The following is a 26,226-nucleotide window of genomic DNA, read 5'->3' as shown; positions in this document are numbered from 1 at the left end:
ACGACATTCGTTTATATAGTTATCGAATTTGTTGTTTATTTTAGAAATTAAAAAGCATAAGAATATTCGCAAAGGTTTGAAATAGGTTTAACTAAATACACTAAATTATGTCTGGATACCTATCCTTCCATGTATATGGATGATTCTATTTTATACAGCATAGCAACCTACGTGAAGGTTTATCAAATATATTACTACGCACGAAAAATTATGACATCAATAAACTCCAAAGTACTGTTTATTAGAGTAAAAGAGTTAATATGTGTTGTTGCACTGTTGTATTTTGTGATTGAAAATGAAAATCTTGTTCATACTTGACTCCTTAGACTATGAACTATTTTTTGTGGAGACATTTCCTGTAAAATGTAAACAATGTTATAGTTTAGAAATGGCTGCCGCTGACAGCATCCGCGTGGTTGATGATGATTACGTGAAGAGAATACACAGTAGAAATCCGTCAGGACATTTACATAAGGGTATGAACTTTCATTAATATCCTCTTATCGTCGGATCATCTTCGTCTTGTAAGCAGGCGTTGTGTGTTTATAACACACACGATTTTGACACGAATCCGGTGGTTTGACGAATCTGTATCCGATCAGTGGATAAACTGAAAATGTGTGGTCTATTGGCTCTGTAGTACGCACTATGCAACTACAACTAAATTGTATAATAAATATATACACTGTACATTGTAGGGATACACTGAAAAACTGTATGAACAGTGTGGAATTCAGATATAGTGCTTCTAAATAGCCCTGTTTACTCACCCAACACTTACTAGGCTATAATTATGTTGAATCTTTTTTAATATACAATATATGATTATATCTGTGCAACAACATTATTGGTACCAGAGGCATTGGTGGCTGAAGGGTTTAGATGTCTCCACATATGGGGAAGTTACAAGATAATGACCTGGGGTTAATGGTTTTATTGAGGTACAGTCCTGGAACATAGACAATAGACAATATTTATTAAATCAATCAAGGTCCCACATGGGGCATTTACATACAAAACATTTATGATTACATAAAGTAGACATTATACAGGACAACTTTTAAAGTGAAAACACACTTATGACTAGATAACTATAAAGGCTATATAATAGTAGATATACAACCAACAGTAGATAGATAGTTAAAATGTATACAATTTTGTAGTTAGATTCCTAACTGTTAGCAAAAACGAGAAGTGACTGTGTCGTTTAATTGGGAAATTGAGTTATATAATTACTGAGGAAGGTTCTGTGAAATAAAATCAAACAGAGGCACGAGGATACTCAAATTGGTTAAGTGGATCTAGGTGTAAAAATTTTGGACATACGTCATGGCATACATTGATTAATTTCTGACGTTGTGCTCTATATTTATGACAGGCAAATAGAAAATTGAGTTCGTCCTCTATGTGTCCGTCATTACAATTTTTACAATGCCTTTCGTCGCAAGGTATCTTTAAATAACGTCCAGCTTCTATCATCAGTCTATGCACGGAAATGCGAAGTTTGGTGAGGGATCGTCTCGAATTTGTCATTGTTGTTTTCACTACATATTTTGCAGTATATATTTTTCACTTTTTTCTTTGAATTTGTCTGATCTCATTTATTTATAGATCTTCAGTATATTCGGCATACTTATAGAGAATTGTCTACAATTTTAGCTCATAATATTTTCACAATTTTCCGATGCTTCATTTTCAGAACATCATTATTTTGGTGCACCCCTTAATTTTTATGACATCATTTCCTTCTTTTTTCTTATCAAAACGGCAACAAAAAAGTTTTGCTTTCTAATAAAACGGTGTTTTCTCAAAAAGTAGGTAACCGATGATTATGAAAGTATTATGAGCTGAAATTGTTGACAATTTTCTATAAGTATGTTAAATTTGGTTGAATTCCATCAATCGTTGAGATCAGGAAAATTCAAATAAAAAAGGTAAAAATACATACAATATATACTTTAGAGAAAAAACAACAGTGACAAACACTTATGTCCCATGACTGTACTCTGGCTTTTCTCTGCCTCTTCAACCTGGCACATTACGAAGAGGCAGCTGTTATACAGTAGGTTCAGAGATAATTCTAACCATTACAGTATTGCTTGAACAAAATCTGCACATGTGTTATGCCAAGTATGATAAAGTGTAACAGGACAATAGTGTGCCGCCAGCCATGCTCAAACCCCAGACTTACTCTGCCACTCTACTGACTTAGCCAAAGGGAAATTCCCCTAGCACAAAGCTAGAAGGCGGAAGTAGATTGCTTTGAAGATGGAAATGAATAGTGGCCAGACCAGGGCTCAAACCCAAAGCCTCCTAATACTAGCCAGATGCTCTACCAGTTATTTTGAGCTACCTAGCTAGTTACTGGTTATCGACCCAGTCCAATACGCACCCCTTGTGTGAACTATAAAGCAGAAATTTAATCATATGACATTGAAATAAATAGTATGCTAAAGCAGTTGATATATTTTACATATTATACTTTTGATGCCTTTCTCCACAAAGCTCTAAACTTTTTGAAATTTGAAAATAAAAATTATTTGTTTTATGACGTTGATTTGGCTTACAACAGAATACATGCAAATGGATTTTGAACACTATTAAGGTAGATTACAAAACATCTTGATATTAATAAATCAATTTGATTAGAGTTTTATCTGTAGAAATTAATTAATGTTGTTGTTTTAAATAATTTGATATATGTTAATATTATATTTAGGACATGGAATTGTAGCAGCCACAGCATCAATCCCTAGTAAATACCAGACTATTGTTACTGACAATGCTGATAAGCGTGGATTCCTTTCCAAAGCCAAAAGATTCAAATATGATGCATTTATTGTAAGTACTCATGAACACTGGTGTCTTGTAATGGTACAGGTTTTCATTTTTACCACAATCGTCAATAAATAGTTTAATTTCTTATAAAATTATTAATTTAACAAAAAGATAACTAAATACTTGATAGATTATCTGCATGTTTTATGTATTTAATTTGTTTATTTTCACATAGATGAAGAACAAACAACATTATGAAGGAATTAAAATTTTTAAAAAATATGAATGCAAAAGAAAAGATGAAACGATTCAATTTATGGCTCATACATTAAATTAACAAAATTCATATTTGATTTCAGACAGATGCACCAGGTCCAGGAGGATATGTTGGACATTCCAAAATGGACAATGAATCTGTTTCTTATTCTAAAAAAGGAACTGGAAGTTTTGCTTCAAAGGTAAAATTGTTTGCTAGCATGGTCAGACTATAAATCTACAGTATCACATAAATTTTCAATGATAGATTGCTATTTTAAAATGCAGTTTAAGAAAATATAGTTTTACTGTAGAATTATGTTGCAAAACCACCTATTGTAAAAGAGTACATTTTTATTGATGCATGCAATGACTTAATTTCCTTTTATAATGTTATACAGTATTAAAAGTTTCAAAAATCAAAATCCAACAGACATTAAGATGACTACTCAGAATCAAACATACTTTTGAAAATAAAATTACAATTCAGACATGGAAAAATTACATTACATTCATTGTATTTGGTTTTGTTGTAATTTCAGTCTAAAAAAGGTCTGAAATATCAATTAACTAGTGCGCCAGGTCCAGGTATCTATGGCCTGCCAAGTATGTTACGTACTCAGCGAGATTACAATCAGGCTACGTGTACCAGTGCCTTCCACAAACCAATAGCTCAGCCGTCAAATAAAACAGAGGCACGACCTGCCCCTAATCAATATGATGTAAGTTGATGTTACAGTATCTACAATAGCCATAAGGTCTCTGGCCTCCACTTCATTCTGAACTAATGTTATTGGGGTAATATTACAGATTCTACAATGACATCACATGTGCATACATATTATCCTCTTGAAATTACCAGGGGTATTAAATTGATTTAATTATGGAGACAGTCAGCCTTCGTATACATTGAAAAGGTTTCCTTAATTCTTCTGTTCATGAATGTGATTTCAACTTTTGCTTTCAGATATTAAAAGTTAAATATGGAAAGGCAAATAATGTAACAGCCAATGCAGGATTTAAATCTCAGTCTAAACGAGAAGTGATAAAGGTGGATGACTTGGCGAGGAACCCCGCCCCTGGTTAGTAGTTATCTACCTTTTATATAAATTAACTTAATCTTATCTATGTGAAGATAATATTACGATAAGTTTTGAGATTTTCTGATATACTTTTCCGTTTCCAGGTCATTATGAGGTTAAAGATGATCTTCTCCATGACAGTGCTAAAATTCCTCTCTCTAGTTTTAAATCCAAGTCCAAACGACAGATGCATGCAGACCCAGCTCCGGTAAGTTTTTCTCCAATTAAAGATTCTGTATTATTATTCTATCCACTGTAGTATACAATATGTCTACCTATATCCCTGTAATTACTACAGTACAGCAGGGTATTGTAAGGGACTTTAATTTGGCTATTCGGCGGGTATATATCTAGATCACCAAAATTTAACATGCTAAAATTTAACATCGCCAATTAAAAAGACACAAATACTTCACCTTCAGCAATAATTTTTGTTCTGTTCGTCAGCAACTTTCGATAACTCGTGTTGCTTAGATATGTCCGTAAAATAATGAATGATGATTGTTACCTGGCAACTGTAAAATTCAATGCTGGCAGGCAACTTAGATCTGTACGTACGTATAGTGAACAACTGTTCACGATCCATGTATAGCCAAATACCCTTGGTAAGTATGATATGCTGAATAAAAATCCCTGAACGATTAGGAAAATTTCATTTATTTTTAGTTATGTCTACCTGTGTAATTAGTTATGCATATAAAATTTGTTACCTTACCTGTAGTAAGATGTCAATGATTTACCTGTAATACCTATATTTATTGACAACCTTTATGGCATTGGGTCGAAGTCTTGTTACTAAATCTGACCGCTCCTTACTAACTGAAAACAGCAGAAAAATTTCATTTTCTAAAGACTGGGCAAAATCGCTGCTGACGAGAATGATTATGGTTAAAAGAAAAGGTAGATAATACAAGTTGTAAGGCAGACAAAGTTGTAAAAAGAACTTAAGTCTGAATACTTAGACAGAATTTAATCTCCGAACATAATTATCTACACGTTGATAACACACAAGACGCCAAATTAAAACCCTAGGCTTAAATAGCTAAAATTTAACCTGGCAAAAATTAACTTTCAGTTTTCATTACCAAATTGCCAAATATTTGACCGCTAAAATATACTACTATACTATATATATTTTAGAAATGCATTACATTGTGCTAGTAATATTGATTACTAATGCAAAATTATATTTGAAGAGCTAAATAAGAAACTATTACGAGCTAATACCCATAACATTGAGAACAATAGATATAGATATATTTTCCATAGAAGTCTGATTTATATTTTGACCTAATTGAAATTAACATAGCTGAAATGTCTCTGTACTCATGCTCAGTATCAGATTAAGAACAACGATTCGTCCTGTATTCTTCCCACAGGTGCCTGGTCCTGGGGCCTATAGACCTGGAGAACCTGTAGATCCAGCAAAGAAACAGTTATTCCCGTAAGTTCATCACATGACAGCATGATGATGCTATTGTATATATATCCATTTTAGAGGGCTTTTTTGGACTCTGTTATAGAGTTCTATAATTGTGGTTTTATGCTGAATTTGCAGATGATTTGAAAATCATCAGAATTTGAGCTTACATTATTGTGTTTGGACCACTTTGGACATTTCTATCAAAATTGCTGCAGTGTTTGTTTTCATACCATCTTCGTATACTTTTAAATAAGTATAGAAAAGATGCTACTTTTTGGCTGAAAATCTATTCAAAATATACAGAGGGACCCCATTTTCTCTGAAAAGGACACCACAAAATAATCAAACAGCACAAACCTATTACTGCCAATATTGTCTGCTGTCATATATTTTTATTCCATGTGAAACACGTTTGCGGGGTATGTTAAATTGGGCTCCCGATGATCCTTCCATCCGTCTGAGATTCTTTTCCGAGCTATAACTCAAAAACCTTTCAACGCAGCTCCTTGAAACTTTCTGTATATATCAGACAAGTGCCCTAGTTCTGCCTTTTGCTATTGCGGACCTTCCTTTTTTGAATTTTTTTCTTAAGCATGGAAAATTAGTCAAAAATACCAAATTACTGTTTCTTTTTGTTTCTGGGCTATAGCTCCAAAACCGTTCAAAGCAGCACCATGAAACTTTCTGTATATATCAGATTACTGGTTCTTTTTGTTACCTGTTTTTTTTTCAGTTTTAAAATACTGACATACATTTGAAGTTATATTTGAATAATTGTTATTTGACCGTGATGCATTTGGGCTTTTATACCAACTGCGTGGCGCGAGGGATATACCATGCTTGGCGGCTCCTTGGTTTTTTTTTTAAATTTTAGCTTATTGACATACATGTATTTAATCTTGTTCTGCATACTTCAGAATAGATTCTGCAGAGTACATAGATTATATATAAAATGATAATCCAATTTTTTTTTTCAGCCGAAAGCATTACTTGTGTATATCTGCGCCAGCGATGCCCCTGCCTTCCACTCCACCCCTGCCTGGCCCTGGTAGTTATGAGGTGGTGGATTATGAAGGGCCACCAAAACATTATATGTCAAGTGCTGCATTCGTATCTACGTGTAGTAGGTGGACGGGAGCTGCCCAGGCCATGGAACAACCCGGTCCAGGTAAAAACACTTCTCAATTGACTTTGTATACTTCAAGTTCCTTGACTTCAAAATTTAGTGAAATATTGAATTTAGAATCAGATGATTTGCCCACAATTTCTCCAAATGATAAACTTATACCTGTTTTTTTACTCTAATAAACAGGCGTATTTTTCACACTGCAGTTGGGTAGACAAAGTTAACACCACATTTAAAGATTCGTGAGACCCTCTATCTGAAAATGAAAGACATTTTAAGAGATAAACGTAACTTAGTTATTGATTTACCATTTTGAGTTTTAAATGGTCTGTGTTTGGTTGATTTTAGCCCACTATCGACCTGTTGGTACCGGAAAACAGTCTTTCATCTACAATGCTGCAGGGAAATGGATATAGAATCCATGAGAACTGTGGGAATGTAGTGTGGAAGGATCAAGCTCCATGGTGTCCATGGAAACAGTACGGAAGGTCGAAACTCCATGGTGTTCATGGAAATATTGTGGAAGGATGAAGTTCCATGGTGTCCAATAAATCTGTTTGAAAGGATGGAGATCCATGGCATCTATGGAAACAGTGTGAAATGAGTGTTTTCCATGGTTTCCATGAAAACAAAATAAAGGTTGTTCTATGGTATCCATGGAAACAGTGTAAAAGGATGTTGTTCCATGGTATCCAATGAAATAGTGTGAAAGGAGAGTATTCCATGGTTTTCATGGAAACAATGTGAAAGTGTTAGCTATGTGATGTTCATGAAAACAGTGTGAATGGATAGTGTTCCATGGGACGCCCTTCTGTGGTTTCCATGGAAACAGTGTGAATGGATGTAGCTGTAAGTGCTGTGTGTGGGTGTATGGTAGTGAGTATATTTATAATGGGGACATGACAAATGGGTCTCGTTACAGTGTAACTATCACATATCAATACCAGACACTGGCAAAGAGGTGATACCTCAGGGAGTCACAGCACAAACATATAGGGATGCTGACTATTGTATAAACTAGGAAAGGTGTTGACATCAGAACCCTAGGGAGTTGTCAAGCAATGCCACAGATCAGTTGAATTCGTCAACTAAATTGTCACAAATCTGTAGTCCTTATGTAAAATACTGGGTGATCCATAGTTTGAGGTACAGATTTTAGAATTGTGGATTTTTTTATGAGCTTACTCATTGTGTTGAAAATATTCAACTAAAGAGTAAAGTCAATAATTGATTATCACATGACTAAAACTGAGATTTAATATTGTATATATACTAACTAAAATTTGGTAAGAAAAAAATATCTTCAAGATAAATAATAATTATTTTGCTTGTTAATGAAACTAATAGGAAGAGAATCTTATTTCATAATCAACATTTTTTCGTTACATAAGTTTCAAAAATTCTGCTTGCATAACCCTATCTCCAAGGCTTGAGTTATGTAAGCTGAGTGATACCACTGTTGTGATAATCATCAAGCTATCCTAATCAGCAGGCCTCACAGGCAGGATCAGGGTGCACCACTTATCCCCTCCACACAAAGCCTGACCTTACATAACCTTCTGACCTCGAGCAGTCAATAAAGTGTCAATAATTACCTACTACAACCATAGATTTTATGAATGAAACTTTTGTGTGAGAAGTGAAGTATATATATGACTGGTTGTGGATATGCTTGAGTGATTACGGTACAGAGTAAATAAACAAATAATCAGTTAGCTAGATTTGGCAGATGTTTCATAACCTAGTTTGACAGGCGTTTCATAACCATTCCTGAAAGCCTCATCTCCCTGTTTTATCACAATGGAATCTCCCACTATTGTATACCTAGTAATACAGTGATCATTTTTAAGGGAAGATAGGTAATAAGCGTTTTATGTAACTTTTAACAGACCCTCCAAAAGTTATGTAACATTGAATGCTAATTATATGAATGATGTTAAAATGTTGTTGAAGTATTTATGTTTCTGTTATATTATATTGATTAATATTTGAATGAAATAGACAGATGTATTGCCAGAGTTTTTGATAAGTTTTTCTACTATAAATTATATAATTTATCATTCCTTACAAGTTTTGTAGAGGTTTAAATGTACTACTTTTTATTCAGTTTTATCTATAATAAAATAATACATGTAATTTACCATGTTTAATGTTTTCAAGAAAATCTTATTTTCAAAATATTGTTAATTCTCTTGGAAACTAGCCAAACTATCGCCTTCGGTATATAATAACATGTATATTTGTTATTTAATATTTTTGTGTCCATTGTTTGTGGAATATCATTTAATTTAATTGTTTCTATCTAAAACAATGAAAATGAATTCACAAATAATCAAACGAGTCTTTAAATAGCCTTTTACACTTAGTTTATTTTGTTTTATGAAATCATGATTGAATAAGAGTTTGTCTGTTTTCTTCAATAATGTGTCTTATTTGCCTATCAAGATGTTTACATTGATTACACTTTCTAGAAGCGAGCATTGTTCTGTCAGAATGTACACCTTACCTTAGAAATATACCTAGGTCTGTGTGTATAGTATATAATTATATTTAGGTCAGTACAAACTGATTCCATTTCTGTGATATTTGTTATAATTGTGTTGCTGAAAATATGAATTTTACTTATTCTGATACAAAATTAAAAATAACTTAATAAACTATAAATTCGTTGTTGTCCTTTTACTCCATGACGATTTATTTAAATGGCAATTTTATGCAATAAAATCGGATTTAATTACGTGCCTTCTTACATCCATATTAGAACACTGAACCAAAGGAGTTTGACGTTCTGTCAATAATATATAGTATACATATATATAAAGAAATACCCCTTATACTATATAGTATATAGGATATTTTTAGCCCACCATCATCAGATGGTTGGCCATTCAAATCGCCCTGCGTCCGTGGTCCGGCGTCCGGCCGTAAACAATGCTTGTTATCACTATTTCTTATAAACTGCTGCAGGGATTTTGTTCAACCTTCACATGGAGGGTCCCCTTTGTCCCTAGTTGTGTCATCCAGATTTTGCGGCTGATCGGAAAAACAAGATGGCCGCCAGGCAGCCATCTTTGATTTTGGCAGTTGAAGTTTGTTATCGATATTTCTAGAGAACTACTGAAGGGATTTTGTTCAAACTTCACATGGAGGTTACCCTTGGTCCCTAGTTGTGCCATACAGATTTTGAGGCTGATCGGAAAAACAAGATGGCCGCCAGGCAGCCATCTTTGATTTTGGCAGTTGAAGTTTGTTATCGATATTTCTAGAGAACTACTGAAGGGATTTTGTTCAAACTTCACATGGAGGGTACCCTTGGTCCCTAGTTGTGCCATACAGATTTTGAGGCTGATCGGAAAAACAAGATGGCCGCCAGGCAACCATCTTTGATTTTGGCAGTTGAAGTTTGTTATCGATATTTCTTGAGAACTACTGAAGGGATATTGTTCAAACTTCACATGGAGGGTACCCTTGGTCCCTAGTTGTGCCATACAGATTTTGCGGCTGATCGGAAAAACAAGATGGCCGCCAGGCAGCCATCTTTGATTTTGGCAGTTGAAGTTTGTGATCGATATTTCTTGAGAACTACTGAAGGGATTTTGTTCAAACTTCACATGGCGGGCGGCCATCTTGGATTTTGATAGTTAAGGTTTGATATCCCCATTTCTCAAAAAGTGCTGAAGGGATCTTTCTCAAATTTAATATGTAGGGCCCTTGACGTGCAAATTGCATTTTTGGACCAATCGGTGAACAAGATGGCCGCCAGGCCGCCATCTTGGATTTCGATAGTTAAAGTTTGTTATGGCTATTTCTCAGATAGTACTGAAGGGATCTGTCTCAAATTTCATATGTAGGTTCTCCTAGGAACCTAGTTGTGCATATTGCATTTTGGGACCGATCGGTTAACAAGATGGCCGCAAGGCAGACATCTTGGATTTTGTTATTCAAAGTTTGTTATCGCTATTTCTCAGAAAGTATTGAATGGATCTTTCTCAAATTTCACATGTAGGTTCCCCTATGGCCCTAGTTGTGCATATTGTGATTTGGGACCGATTGATCAACAAGATGGCCGCCAAGGAGTCATCTTGGATTTTGATAGTTGAAGTTTGTTACCGCTATTTCTCAAAAGGTACTGAAGCGATCTGTCTCAAATTTTATATGTAGTATGTTTGAAAAAGTTTAAAAAGTAGAGAAAAGATCCATCTTTCCTTTGTCAGATATAGATCATTCTTTGGTGGGCGCCAAGATCTCTCTGGGATCTCTTGTTTATATATGTATAATATACATATGACGTTCTGTCAATAATATATAGTATACATATATATATATATAGGTATTTTTTTATATATATGTATACTATACATATGACGTTCTGTCAATAATATATAGTATACATATATATAAAAAAAATACTCCTATGACTGTACTAAGCGAGTTTTGTGGTGGTCGTATATTATTCCATATATGACGCGCATCATATAAAATGTCTTTCAAAAATGCCGTTCATACACCAGTGAATAAAAAAAATCCAATAACTTGCACTAGGTTTATGAAATGGTATTTGTGTTACACTGCGAATATTACATAAACTGGAGTTGAACATGTTTACAAATAGACTGCACTAGGCCCCGAACACCCGAGGGTGACAATATACGTATTCATATTTCCTCTACAACTATTAACCAACTAAACAGATTTCACACAATGAGGTACGTTTCAACTAAATGATAACTTGACTTTTGCGACGTTTACAGATAAACCTGTTCAATTTCACAATTTAGTATACACAGATATGATTGTAACGTTTTAACCAATGTATTTTTCAGTCATTCATTATATACAAATGATCTTGACACTTATTTTTATAAACCCAAGTATTTGTTACGATTTTTAATCAATATAAACTCATTACTCCGTACCCAAAACAATTGGAACGCTTTCCAGACAAAGCTAAGGTTTTCCTGTATGCGTAGATAATTGTGACATTTTTAGCTCACCTGGCCCGAAGGGTCATGGCGCGGCGTCCGTCGTCCGTCGGCGTCCGTCTGTCCGTCAACATTTCCAATAGGGGCAAGAGAGGTAAATCCTTTAAATCGCTACTAGTCATAGAGTTCTGCATGGATTATAACCAAATTTGGCCACAAACATCCTTGGGGGAAAGGGAACAGAACTTGTATAAATTTTGGCTCTGACCCCCCGGGGGCAGGAGGGGCGGGGCCCAATAGGGGAAATAGAGGAAAATCCTATAAATCGCTACTTGTCCTAGAGTTCTGCATGGATTGTAACCAAAATTAACCACAAACATCCTTGGGGGAAGGGGAACAGAACTTGTATAAATTTTGGCTCTGGTCCCCCGGGGGCAGGAGGGGCGGGGCCCAATAGGGGAAACAGAGGTAAATCCTTTAAATCGCTACTAGTCATAGAGTTTTGAATGGATTGTAACCAAATTTGGCCACAAACATCCTTGGGGGAAGGGGAACAGAACTTGTATAAATTTTGGCTCCGGTCCCCGGGGGCAGGAGGGGCGGGGCCCAATAGGGGAAATAGCGGTAAATCCTTTAAATCGCTACTAGTCATAGAGTTCTGAATGGAATGTAACCAAATTTAGCCACAAACATCCTTGAGGGAAGGGGAACAGAACTTGTATAACTTTTGGCTCTGGTCCCCCGGGGCAGGAGGGGCGGGGCCCAATAGGGGAAAGAGAGGTAAATCCTTTAAATCACTACTTGTCCTAGAGTTCTACATGGATTGTAATCAAATTTGGCCACAAACATCCTTGGGGGAAGAGGAACAGAACTTGTATAAATTTTGGCTCTGGCCCCCAAGGGGCTGGAGGGGCGGGGCCCAATAGGGGAAATAGAGGTAAATCCTTTAAATCACTACTAGTCATAGAGTTCTGCATGGAATGTAACCAAATTTGGCCAGAAATATCTTTGGGAGAATAAGAACTGAGTTTGTATAAATTTTGGCTCTGGTCCCGGGGGGCAGGAGGGGTGGGGCCCAATAGGGGAATTATAGGTAAATCCTATAAATCGGTACTTGTCCTAGAGTTCTGCATGGATTGTAACCAAATTTGGCCATGAACATCCTTGAGGGAAGGGGAACAGAACATGTATAAATTTTGGCTCTGGTACCCCGGGGGCAGGAGAAGTGGGGCCCAATAGAGGAAATAGAGGTAAATCCTTTAAATCGCTACTAGTCATAGAGTTCTGCATGGAATGTAACCAAATTTGGCCAGAAACATCCTTTTTGGAAGGGGAACAGATCTTGTGTAAATTTTGGCTCTGGCCCCCCAGGGGCAGGACGGGTGGGGCTCAATAGGGGAAATAGAGGTAAATCCTATAAATCGCTTCTTTTCCTAGAGTTTTGCTTGGATTGTGACCAAATTTGGCCATAAACATCCTTGGGGGAAGGGGAACAGAACTTGTATAAATTTTGGCTCTGACCCCCTGGAGGCAGGAGGGGTGGGGCCCAATAGGGGATTTAGAGGTTGATATTAAAATTCCTTCAGAAAAGAAACAATGAACCTGTAAGTTCAGAACATTACTTGGCATTACAAACCAGGTGAGCGATACAGGCGCTCTGGGCCTCTTGTTTACAGCATATAATATCCATTCAATCAATTCGTTTCCAATGTATCCAAACAGTTGTCACGTTTTCCAAATTGCAATTGTAAACCATATTCAAAAAAAAACATCGACGTCTACCGTAAGTCTTGAGATCTGTTATGACCCCAATTGACACTGAAAATCGATTTAAAGTCCATGCTTTGGTACCAATATGAAACGAGGCGCTGCACAACGGTATAGGGATTTCATACAGATACAAAATCAGTTTGAATTTATCACTAACACGCTGGCTATTTAAATATCAAACTGAATCAATTAAAATCTATCGTCATTGCCTGTTACCGGTGCCCAGATCTCAATTCAATTCAATTCAATTCAATTCTTTTATTACACTCAGATACACTATTGTGTATAACAAGAGGTCATACATATATAATTCAATTTTAAAGCATGACAGGCAAAATTAGATGCATTATTTGTATAAAGATTCAAACTTTTACAAACAAAATTCAGTGTGTCATAACATTTTTCCAACAAATTGTTTCACCTTTAAAATTGGTAACATAGGAGATATTAATATACATGTATTGATAATAATTGACTTATTCATATGTGTATATATATTAATACATTAGAACAATACATATATTTTAGATAATTTTGAGCTGTAATTAATACTATAACAAATAGCATAATTTCTGAACAAATAAGCATAAATTTGCGTACATTTTTTTATGAAAAATGGAGAACATGCCTTTCATTTTAATGTGATTAGGATGTCTTGTGTAGTAAGCAGGAATGTAATCCCCACGTAGCTGACTTACATTATAATCTGAACATAAAAACAAATAATGGAATTCATCACCAATACCGGTATTGCATAAATGACATACTCTATTGTTACGTTGAACTCCTATCCATCTTCCGGTTTCAACCGGAAATTTAATATTTGAAGTTCTGAATTTGCACATTGTTTTTCTGTCTTTTTCATTCAATCGTATTAAATAATTTTCAAGTCCAAAATGGTTTTTAAATATAGAGTAATAAGAACCTCTCGAAGAGTTTTCAATATCTTGGAACCACGACTGGATGAACTGATCCTTTAATTTCTGGGTAATAGTTGACTTCAGATACTTAATATCAGGTAAACAGCTTTTTTGATATATCCAAACAAAACTTAAACCAGAATTATCTAGAATTTCTTTAACGCACTTAAGCCATTTGAATTCAGTTTTCCCTGTTACATGGAGGGCATACATTAATTTATACATAGAGCTAGACAATTTCTTTTCATTTGAGATGAGAGAAAACCAAAACCTAAGTAAACTTAACTTAATATCGATTGAAATAGGGAATCTGCCAGTTTCTCCGTATATCATGAAATTTGTAGAATTTTTCTTCACACCAAGAATTCTTTTGCAATATTGTAGATGGATTTTTTCCAACACACATGAAGACTATAATTAGCGGTAGGAGCGCGTGGGCACGCGCCGGCTAAACATTAGCCTCTGTGGAGTCACGTAAGGCTCGATGGTTAGACTGTTATATGTCACAATTTAGGTAAACACCTCTTTCACCTGTCCTGTCTAATTAGTTAGAAAAGTGATATTGACATCGTAATCTCGTTAGCCAAGTTCTAATACGTTTTTTGAAGGTTAATGTACTGTACAAATAAAGCCATGCAATTACTGGTTCCATATCTGATTTATATTTTGTGGATCCGTTTCTGTACAGCACAGCGATGTTTGATGTTCAGTTTCTTCCCTACAATTGTCATTAAACGCAAGAACGTTGACATAGAATTAGGACTTATAGTAGCCCGAGATACTCTGGCCCTGACTCCAGACTTAGACATTAGGACAGGTAGATGTCTGGTAGAGTATCTCGGGCTAGACTTACAGTTTCATTAACATTCACTAGCATCAATGAAATCCTTAACTTAAAGTTCTCCATAACAAAGTATAACAGAAGATACGGCTAAACCCTTTAGTTAAGCAGCTTATCTAACTTCTGAAATGCTTTCCTATTGAGAATTTTTAAGTTAAGGAATTCCGTAAGGTAAGGAATGTTGGTAAGCTGGATCCAGATATAAAATTATACAAACTCGAGTCCCTGTGGTCATTCGTGGCTGTACTTGTTCTTTATATAATGTCTATCGTTGTTCTGGTGAACATGTGTTAAAGGCACTATTAGGATATAAGTAATATATAAACTTTATCTAATTCCCATGTCCCTGTGTCGTCAACTGTACGGATTATTTCTTTAAGGTTTATATGTACTTCTAAAGTGAGTAGATGTTAAAGAACCATCCTCAATATTCTAGGGGTTACTTTCACTGTCATTTTATCCACTCCTGGACTATGTCATAGCAAAACCGAAGGTTCTGTGTGCGACAACATATACGACAGGTAGTTTGGTCCTTTGTACACCAAACGAATCCGTGAGATTGGCTGTATATGGCTTTGTATTTGAAGTTGTGCGTCGCTCTCAGTAATCTTCAAAAGAAGTCTCCATACAGGCCTGTGATTGGTCAGTTTTTTTTCTCCTGAAGTGCCTTCAGTTTCACTATGACAGTCGGATGTGGATACAACGACATTGATAGTAACCCCTGGAATACCGAGAATGGAGGATGCTGTAGAATATGTTAAATTGTTTTGAGATTTTTACTGAATTTTTATTTAGACCACAAACTGTATATCATTCCCGTGTCCCTGTGCCATCCACTATCTGTATGGATGGGTTTTTTTATTGACAAAGACAAAGCGCATTCGCGTTCTTGTCTAATGGTTTAATGCGACTACACACATACCTCTAGGCAGAATAGAAATCTTAGGTAGATTGGTAATCAATGTTTCTGAAAGGCATAACTGTATGTATGGTATTATCTAATCTCGTTTGTCACGAACCTAGCAACTATTGTCACGAATAGAAGTTCGTATTCGATCACAAAGTCTAAATCTGCATGTTCGATCGCCGATCACTGACTTCCTTGCTCCATAGATCTTGAGTCGGGGATCGAGCTGACAAAAACGTTCGTCAGAGGTAAGCGATGACAAAAATAAAAACATTGACGCAAATGACGTAAAAACAATTTGCATGCGTTGTTGAGACGAGAACTAAATGTTGCGTTAAGACTCCCTAAACGCCAACACGTTTTTCTCAATGTTACAAAAAGATGTCAAGTCAAAGAAAAGTGCTTTATGGCACTGATGCTTTGTTCAGTTAAGGACGAGAGCACACTATGTATTGCGCTATACGGCATTAAAATGGAAACGTAAGCAGAGAAACACACGAATGTCGGTCACATTCAATGCTACATATTGTTAAACTATAAGATGTACTACATGACCTCTGACATAATGCGATAATTTACTTTAATATATTGCGGTGACCTTTATTCGGCGCTTCCTGAGTCAAACGGGGTTTGCCTAATTTACATCTTGGAATTAGTTACCAGTACAACACACTCATATGTATAGTGTTCTATTCCAGTGTCGATAAAAATTAGTCTAATTGAGACCATCAAAACGTCTGAAAATACTTCAACGAAATCCATTGCCTCATCTGTTCTCAAGTTTGCAGTCTATTTTTAAAGACAGGGACATTTGTAGTTTACCTTTTTACAACAGATTCATTCCCAAGCTGTGTTGATTCAACAGAATCTATCAATCCGTTTTCAAGTTATTGTCTGAAAACAAACAGCAGACAAACAGACAGACAGAGACTTAAATTTTAGTCTGCTCCGGTTTCACCGACAGGGGGCTAATAAGCATGTGTACAGTATCCTGAAAAGCTTCCAGATCCATTGCTCGCCCACTCAGACAAAATCAGCCAACCTCCAAATGCCACGCTATTGTCTTCATTTATCGTCACGATGCCTCAGCGGAGCTAGACGACTTCGTTAACAGAAATTGTCACTATATATTTATACACAGAGCCTTAATTATTTAATGTCGCTTGTTGTTACCATGGTAATCATATATAAATCACGTCATAATATGAATCGATTACCAAGGTAACCAATGTAATGGAAATTGAAATATCGTAATCATTTCATAGATGAAGGAGGACGGATATAATAATGATTCTCATTACTTGTTCAGATAACTAAAACGCTTTAACAATTTCGATTTTAGTTAAAATGATATGAAAAGACTTAAAGGCCCACTACCTTTCCGAAACGGCTTTTAATTTTTAAAATGGGAAAACAAAACGAGATCGATATTTTTATATAGTTGCTAAAGTCATTAACTTACCGTTAATACTACACGTGTCATCACATTCTCAACAATTTGATTAAAATAAATAAAATGTTAATTTTCATAACGCGGGTCGTCTTATGTTTCCCGCCGTCGTCCTAAATACCGCGCGGTAGTTGACTATCACTGCGCCAGACGGCAAAACAGCGAAGCAACTCTCCACTGTTATCAAAAATTACGCAGGAAATCTTGCATATGTTTGGTGTTGTAACCTCATCTTAGGCCATTGGTATATATTTTCTGATGTTATTAATGTTTTTAAGAAACCTTTATGTTTTCCTCCGGAAAGGTAGTGGGCCTTTAAAAAGAGTTTTGTTTGATAATTTGTGGTGGTTTTTTTTCATTGACTGACTTTTTCTTCTACCTTTATGCTCAGACAAACGTCAGAATCCATTTATATGTATGAATCAATGATTTCATGCTACTTTTTGCAACAAGTAAATGTATTAAAGCGACAATTTAGCCAAAATGTGCTTTGAAATTTTAATTTACATAGGAAATAAACTGGTTCTAATGAAAGCTGGAGTAGTTGATATGACTGTGACTTGCCTGCAAAGACTAAAAATCTTACACCACAAACACACTCTAAACAAAACAAAAAACTCTTAATTGATTTTCAAGATTAGAACCAGCTATCCAAAAGAGGAGGCGCTGTTTTCTTCATAAGCCTTTACCCGCCGTACGAACCTCAGTTACATTCAAGACAAATTACAACTTCAAATTAGAACAGGGTGATGCTAGAGAAGCCCTCAGCATTTCGAGTAACACCGAGTACTTATACTATGGTATGAAGATTGCGATGTATTTTCTGGGTGAGAACATGGCATCCGATTATAACATTTTTACATTCTCCATCACCCATATTTTCCTTGTACATGTAGTCACGTTTTCTAATGGGCGATGCATTAATAGAATCGATTCACGTTTAAACTAGTAGAGTGTCCTTTGACTGCACAATAGCGAAGATTTTAATTCATCATGTCAATGGTGAACTGTTTAGTGTCCAAACATTCTGTTCCTCCTCCGGTACCAAGTCGTGTTGAGAAGGAGGACTGAACTGTTACGAACAAGGCTGATAAGAAATTGTAATCATTTATTTGATAATCCAACCACATACAACTTGTAACAGAGAAGAAATACTACTGCTCCTTCTTGGAGGTGGATCAGCTTTTGTAACGATATTAACTGACATGTCAGAAATGACAGGACAGCTGCTTCCTACTACGTTAAAAACAAAGAGAGCAATGTGCGGGTTTCATTACGTGAAAAGATCGTTTCCATGTCTATCCATAGGATAGCAGCTAAAGAAAGACGTGGATCAAATTATGTCTCTGACCTTCCTTTATCAGATCAAATCGATTTACTGTTTGTTGTATCAAATTTCCTCAATCCTCCATAAAACCAAATCACAAACTCTGCTTCAATCTTCCCATACATGCGCTTTATTTGCTCTCGAGTCCGAGAAAAAAGTATGTGTGTGTTTTTTAATTTATTTCCTCTTTTGCAAACTTTGGACTCTAGATAACATTTTTTCTAAATCTCATTTATAAATGAAAATATTCTTAGATCAATCAGAAAACTGTAAGCGAATTGCAACAAGTGGATATTCTCCAGGAGCATTTATTTTTTATTTGCCTATTTTGCAAACCTTGGACTCTAAAGACATTACTTTTTTTTCAAAATCTCATTAATAAACAAAAATACTCTTTGATCAATCAGAAAATTGTAAGCGAATTGCAACAAGCTGATATTCTCCAGGAGCATTTAATTTTGAATTACTTTAGTACCAACAAACATGCCTTAGCGACCGCCCTATATAAAGACTACTTGTGTAATAAGACCAGCTGTATTGGAGTCCAAAATGCCAAAGTTCAACAAAATGTGACATGGTTATAGCAACCATATAGTATAGGAATCCTATTTTACTCTTGGCACTTTGGATGAACTTTATAGGCAGGGTAAACTGTAGGTCTATTTCGCTGGGAAAAAAATCAAAAGTTAGTGTGCTAAAAACAATAACTGAACACTTGTCAATTAGGTACGGTCATTGGATCACCAAGGTAATTAGAACGCATTGCTACTTACTCCGATGGATGTGAAGGCCATCGATTGGTTATCAAGGAAATTAGTTTCCCGTCCAGGAAATGACCTATCAGTGTTTACACAGGGAAATGATTGTCTTGTTTACCGATTCCTGGATACACTTTCGATCGAGTCGGCGACAATCTAGTCGACCAAGGAACTCCAAGCCTGTGGTAACAATATTGTCTAACGTTAGGATGTCATGTGTCTAAGCTACACCTTATGTTTTTATCCAATGAAAGGATGTCGTTCCTATATATTATATTTAATAAGTGAGACAATATGTTGAGTTTAATATATATAATTCATTTTTCTTTGTTTTCATACCAAATCTGGCTTTCTGATTGGCCAATATTTTTTTTTTGCATACCACTATGAAGAAAAAAATCCGAGAATGGCGCGAAACCCCGACGTTATCGTGACGTCACAATAGAGACATTGAAGTTGCGTATTGATTCGGAAAAAAGAATCCCTTGAAAAACCACTATAATGTTACATTTAACCATACTTCATTTTATGAAATTGAGTATAAAACTTATTATAAGTATTGATGTCATTATTTTTTTTAATTTCATCAGGGTATGAAACATTTTTTTCATACCCCGATAAAATTAAAAACAAGTGACATCAATGCTTATAATAATAAATAAATAAAAGATCTATATTTATCACACCATGTCTATGTTTTTTATCGAATACACCACTGACGTACTGTAAACTGTAACCTATTTTGTGGCGAGTTGATTTCGCATTCTTATGTTGAACTACTATTTTGGGACGAGTTGATTTCGCATTTTTATGTTGAACTGCTATTTTGCGGCGAGATGATTTTGCATTTTTATGTTGAACTACTATTTTGTGGCGATTTGATTTAGCAATCTATGTTGAACTACAATTTTGTGGCGATTTGATTTCGTATTTTTATGTTTTCGCCAAATACGCGAATTTATTCCTACTCGAAAATAAGTTGATTTACAGTATATGTCACTATAGTGTAAAATGACTATTGTGATGTCAGGATATAGAGGGTGGGAACATTTTGTCAACAAAACCTATTAAAATGTCACATATCGTAGATTACATTTGTGTTGGATTCAGTCAGACTTAAAGAATCTGCGAGAGTCGTAGTCAAGTCTTGGCTTAAAATTCTCTAAAGTTGGTTTCATAAAATTTTGTCGAGAAAAAAAAATATCTGTAAGAGACACATGTGCAACGAATTTTATGTTGTGTATTCTGCTTTGAATTATAACAGACGTATTTCTAATTGTATGACGACTAGTGAACCATACCCATGATAAACTGTGATTGATAACTAATGGACCGATCGCGAGTTTACAGACGTGGTATTCATGCCTTTAACCACATCCTTTAGAATCGTTTACGACCTGTACCAGGAATACTATCGATTCCCAACTCTTCCCAAAGACATCAAGCTTAGCTCCTGTAATTGACATCTCAGTAATGCTGTCTTGCGCACTGTCCTGTAGCCAAACGCCTGCGTATATTCATAGAGAACCTATACTGTGGATTTATTTTCCTAATGAACTAGTAATCTGGTGTATCCGCCCACTTTCTATGGTCATTATTTCACATGACCTCTAAATAATAGTAAAGGTCTCATATGATAGCATGTTACAACTGAAAATAGTGCAGTCGTCTTGGTATTGTTCAGTAATAAATAAAAACAATGATTGTGTGAGTTGATGTTTAGTCTATTTAACAAGAAAATATGTATAGTATAGGTAACATTTTGAAGTAAAATGCTTCAACTTCAAAATGTTACAACTTACTATGTGAAGGACAATAGCTGCGATAACGTAGCGCTGAATGGAGTGGAGACAGGGTATGATTATTCGTTCGAGAAGAACACCTGATGGATTTTCATTAATTAATGAATAAAAACAATGATTGTGTAAGATGGTGTTAAATCTATTTAACAAGAAAATACGCATAGATCGGATTTTGAAGTACAATGCTTTTCATAATCATAATGGTTATTTGGTAGCCAAAATTATATCATAACCATGTTTATGAAAGTTGATGTGGCCAATGGAAGTTTGTAATAAAAACAACTTGAAAATTTTGAAATATGGTTCAAACGATAAATAAAAATATATTCGCATCTTGTCTGTTAAACACAAAACAGGGATGGTCGACAATGGTGCGAAAGAGAACCCAAAATATCAATAAAAAGTTTTCCATGTACACGTAAATTTAAGAGCGAAACCATGCCAGAAGTGTGATAGTTTGGCATTGCATGTGCGTTTTAATATGATTCTTTCGTTTCAGACATCCATCCATGAAAACACGCAAATCTCTAATTTGACATTTTCATGATTCCCAAATATAGCTTTGATGATACTTTATTGGTCTGTATATAAAAAATTGATTTTTCCTGATATAAATGGAATTCCGAAAGAAAACATGCGTAGAATCGAGGTACAGTGTGTAGTCAATCTATTGTTGGTATCTTCATTTTGCTCTCCTTTCCTGCATTGTTTTATGCCTAAAATTTTCTGTTTAATCAATTGTACTCTTGGATGAATATGACCATGACCCAGGCATTTCCGATACCCCAATGCTTATTTGTAAAATAGTTTGTTTGAATAGGTTGTCGCATTGGGACGCAATTAAAGGAAAACAATAGAATTCAGGGAATTTGGATTAAATGAAAATAACATTGTTATGTTTTTATTGAACTGGAACACCTTTCCCGATTAAATAGCATATTTGTTATTTAATTGTTGTTACTTACTTTCCTCATTCATATCTCGCGATAAACATTTTCAATTCAACAAATGCAGAAGGTCTCCTATAATAAACGATTATCATTTTTAATCGATCAAATACAAAATGTCTTCAATAACTCCATGATTCCCAAATACATCTTTAATGATCGTTTGTTTATCGAAAGAATACTAGAGAATCGATTTTCTTGACATGAAATCCAATTAAAGTCTTTTGTCTTGGTGATATCTACCTTTTTCTGCTGTCTTATATTTCCTTTTATTGTTGGTCATGATACGCGTGTTATGCTCAAAGTCAGTTCAATAACACCCGGAAACAGCCAAAAAGAACAAAAAAAACCCCCAAAAAACCCACAATAATCCCACAAATCCTTAGCTTGAAAACAGTTTAGTGTCTTATAAAGAAGTTTTATAATAAACCATCAAATATCTTTGAAATGATCTCGAACAATTCCCTTAAAATACCGTTTCAATACGTTTTATTTTTCTAACTATTATCTGTCAACAAACTGTTTTAACTCCATGGCGTTTACATTTTGCCCATAATTGGCTATTTTTTTAATCCACGTGTCTGTATTCAGTAGTTTGATGTTTTGCTGTAAAGCAGTTAATGTCTTCATATTAGCAAAGACATTAATTGGCGTTCAAAAGAGCTTATGGTGTTTATATTTTGTAATTACGTTTGTTACAATTGTTCGAGAACTATTTTCATTCGCGTTTGAGCTCTGACCCAAAATTGCATGGAAATTTGTATCGCACGAAACTATAGGTATTGGTAGTATTGGTAGGTAGGTATTTGTAGATATTGGTAGGTAGGTGTTGGTAGGAAGGTATTGGTAGGTATTGATTGGTAGGTAGGTATTGGTAGGTATTGGTAGGTAGATATTGGTAGGTATTGGTAGGTAGGTGTTGGTAGGTAGGTATTGGTAGGTATTAGTAGAGATTGGTAGGTATTGGTAGGTAAGGTATTGGTAGGTAGGTATTTGTAGGTATTGGTAGGTAGGTATTTGTAGGTATTTGTAGGTAGTTATTGGTAGGTAGGTATTGGTAGGTATTGGTAGGTAGGTATTTGTAGGTATTTGTAGGTAGTTATTGGTAGGTAGGTATTTGTAGGTATTGGTAGGTAGGTATTTGTAGGTATTGGTAGGTATTGGTAGGTAGGTAGGTATTAGTAGGTATTGGTAGGTATTGGTAGGTAGGTATTTGTAGGTATTGGTAGGTAGGTTGGTAGGTAGGTATTGGTAGGTAGGTATTGGTAGGTAGGTATTGGGTAGGTATTGGTAGGTATTGGTAGGTATTGGTAGGTAGGTATTGGTGGTAGGTATTGGGTAGGTAGGTATTTGTAGGTATGGTAGGTAGGTATTGGTAGGTAGGTAGGTATTGGTAGGTAGGTATATGGTAGGTAGGTATTGGTATAGATTGGTAGGTATTAGGTAGGTATTGGTAGGTATTGGTAGGTATTGGTAGGTAGGTATTGGTAGGTAGGTATTGATAGATATTTTTAGGTATTGGTAGGTAGGTATTTTTAGGTATTGGTAGGTATTGGTAGGTAGGTATTGGTAGGTATTGGTAGGTAGGTATTAGTAGGTATTGGTAGGTATTGTTAGGTAGGTATTTGTAGGGTATTGGTAGGTAGGTATTGGTAGGTAGGTATTTGTAGATATTGGTAGGTAGGTATTAGTAGGTATTGGTAGGTAGGTCTTGGTAGGTAGGTATTGGTAGGTATTTGTAGGTATTGGTAGGTAGGTATTGATAGATATTGGTAGGTAGGTATTAGTAGGTATTGGTAGGTATTGTTAGGTAGGTATTTGTAGTTATTGGTAGGTAGGTTTTTGTAGGTATTGGTAGGTAGGTATTGGTAGGTATTTGTATGTATTGGTAGGTAGGTTTTGGTAGGTAGGTATTTGTAGGTATTGGTAGGTAGGTATTGGTAGGTAGGTATTTGTAGATATTGGTAGGTATTGGTAGGTAGGTATTTGTAGGTATTGGTATTGGTAGGTATTGGTATTGGTAGGTATTGGTATTGGTATGGTAGGTAGGTATTTGTAGGTAGGTATTGGTAGGTATTTGTAGGTATTGGTAGGTATTGGTAGGTTGGTATTGGTAGTATGGTAGGTAGGTATTTGTAGGTATTGGTAGGTAGGTATTTGTAGGTATTGGTAGGTATTGGTAGGTAGGTATCGGTAGGTATTGGTAGGTAGGTATTGGTAGGTATTGGTTGGTAGGTATTGGTAGGTAGGTATTTGTAGGTATTTGTAGGTAGGTATTTGCAGGTATTGGTAGGTATTGGTAGGTAGGTATTTGTAGGTAGGTATTTGCAGGTATTGGTAGGTATTGGTAGGTATAGGTAGGTAGGTATTTGTAGGTATTTGTATGTATGTAGGTAGTGGTAGGTAGGTATTTGTAGGTATTGGTAGGTAGGTAGGTAGGTATTTGTAGGTAGGTAGGTATTTAGGTATTGGTAGGTAGGTATTTGTAGGTATTGGAAGGTAGGTAGGTATTTGTAGGTAGGTATTGGTAGGTAGGTGTTTGTAGGTATTGGTAGGTATTGGTAGGTAGGTATTTGTAGGTATTGGCATGTAGGTAGGTATAGGTAGGTAGGTATTGGTAGGTTTTGGTAGGTAGGTATTTGTAGGTAGGTATTTGCAGGTATTGGTAGGTATTGGTAGGTATAGGTAGGTAGGTATTTGTAGGTATTTGTATGTATGTAGGTAGTGGTAGGTAGGTATTTGTAGGTATTGGTAGGTAGGTAGGTAGGTAGGTATTTGTAGGTACATGTAGATATTGGTAGGTAGGTAGGTAGGTATTTGTAGGTAGGTAGGTATTTAGGTATTGGTAGGTAGGTATGTGTAGGTATTGGTAGGTATTGGTAGGTAGGTATTTGTAGGTATTGGTAGGTATTGGTAGGTAGGTATCGGTAGGTATTGGTAGGTAGGTATTGGTAGGTATTGGTTGGTAGGTAGGTATTTGTAGGTATTTGTAGGTAGGTATTTGCAGGTATTGGTAGGTATAGGTAGGTAGGTATTTGTAAGTATTTGTATGTATGTAGGTAGTGGTAGGTAGGTATTTGTAGGTATTGGTAGGTAGGTAGGTAAGTATTTGTAGGTAGGTAGGTATTTAGGTATTGGTAGGTAGGTATTTGTAGGTATTGGAAGGTAGGTAGGTATTTGTAGGTAGGTATTGGTAGGTAGGTGTTTGTAGGTATTGGTAGGTAGGTATTTGTAGATATTGGCATGTAGGTAGGTATTGGTAGGTAGGTATTTGTAGGTAGGTATTGGTGGGTATTGGTAGGTAGGTATTTGTAGGTAGGTATTTGCAGGTATTGGTAGGTATTGGTAGGTATAGGTAGGTAGGTATTTGTAGGTATTTGTATGTATGTAGGTAGTGGTAGGTAGGTATTTGTAGGTATTGGTAGGTAGGTAGGTATTTGTAGGTACATGTAGATATTGGCAGGTAGGTAGGTAGGTAGGTATTTAGGTATTGGTAGGTAGGTATTTGTAGGTATTGGAAGGTAGGTAGGTATTTGTAGGTAGGTATTGGTAGGTAGGTATTGGTAGGTAGGTATTTGTAGGTATTGGTAGGTATTGGTAGGTAGGTATTTGTAGGTATTGGCATGTAGGTAGGTATTGGTAGGTAGGTATTTGTAGGTAGGTATTGGTAGGTATTGGTAGGTAGGTATTTGTAGGTAGGTATTTGTAGGTATTGGTAGGTAGGTATTGGTAGGTAGATATTGGTAGGTAGGTATTAGTAGGTATTAGTAGGTATTTGTAGGTAGGTAGGTATTGGTAGGTATTTGTAGGTATATGTAGGTAGGTAGGTAGGTATTGGTAGGTATTGGTAGGTAGGTATTGGTAGGTAGGTATTGGTAGATATTAATGTGTGGTTCATGGGGAATCACAATGACGGAA

General features: G+C 35.6%; 1 protein-coding gene across 1 annotated transcript; it reads left to right on the top strand.

The window, feature by feature from the left end:
- The first annotated feature begins 321 nt into the window (after positions 1 to 321).
- On the top strand, positions 322 to 9,322 carry LOC138325655 (O(6)-methylguanine-induced apoptosis 2-like). Its single transcript, XM_069271458.1, has 9 exons — positions 322 to 476; positions 2,720 to 2,841; positions 3,138 to 3,236; positions 3,576 to 3,755; positions 4,001 to 4,115; positions 4,220 to 4,323; positions 5,495 to 5,559; positions 6,516 to 6,706; positions 7,013 to 9,322. The coding sequence occupies exons 1-9, from the start codon at positions 389 to 391 to the stop codon at positions 7,078 to 7,080; spliced, it is 1,032 nt and encodes a 343-aa protein (XP_069127559.1). The 5' UTR covers positions 322 to 388; the 3' UTR covers positions 7,081 to 9,322.
- Positions 9,323 to 26,226: the final 16,904 nt, after the last annotated feature.

This window comes from Argopecten irradians, chromosome 6 (assembly GCF_041381155.1).
Source record: "Argopecten irradians isolate NY chromosome 6, Ai_NY, whole genome shotgun sequence".
Taxonomy (NCBI): Eukaryota; Metazoa; Mollusca; class Bivalvia; order Pectinida; family Pectinidae; genus Argopecten; species Argopecten irradians.
Note: the sequence above shows the minus strand (reverse complement) of the source record. Positions and strands in the feature narration are given on the sequence as shown.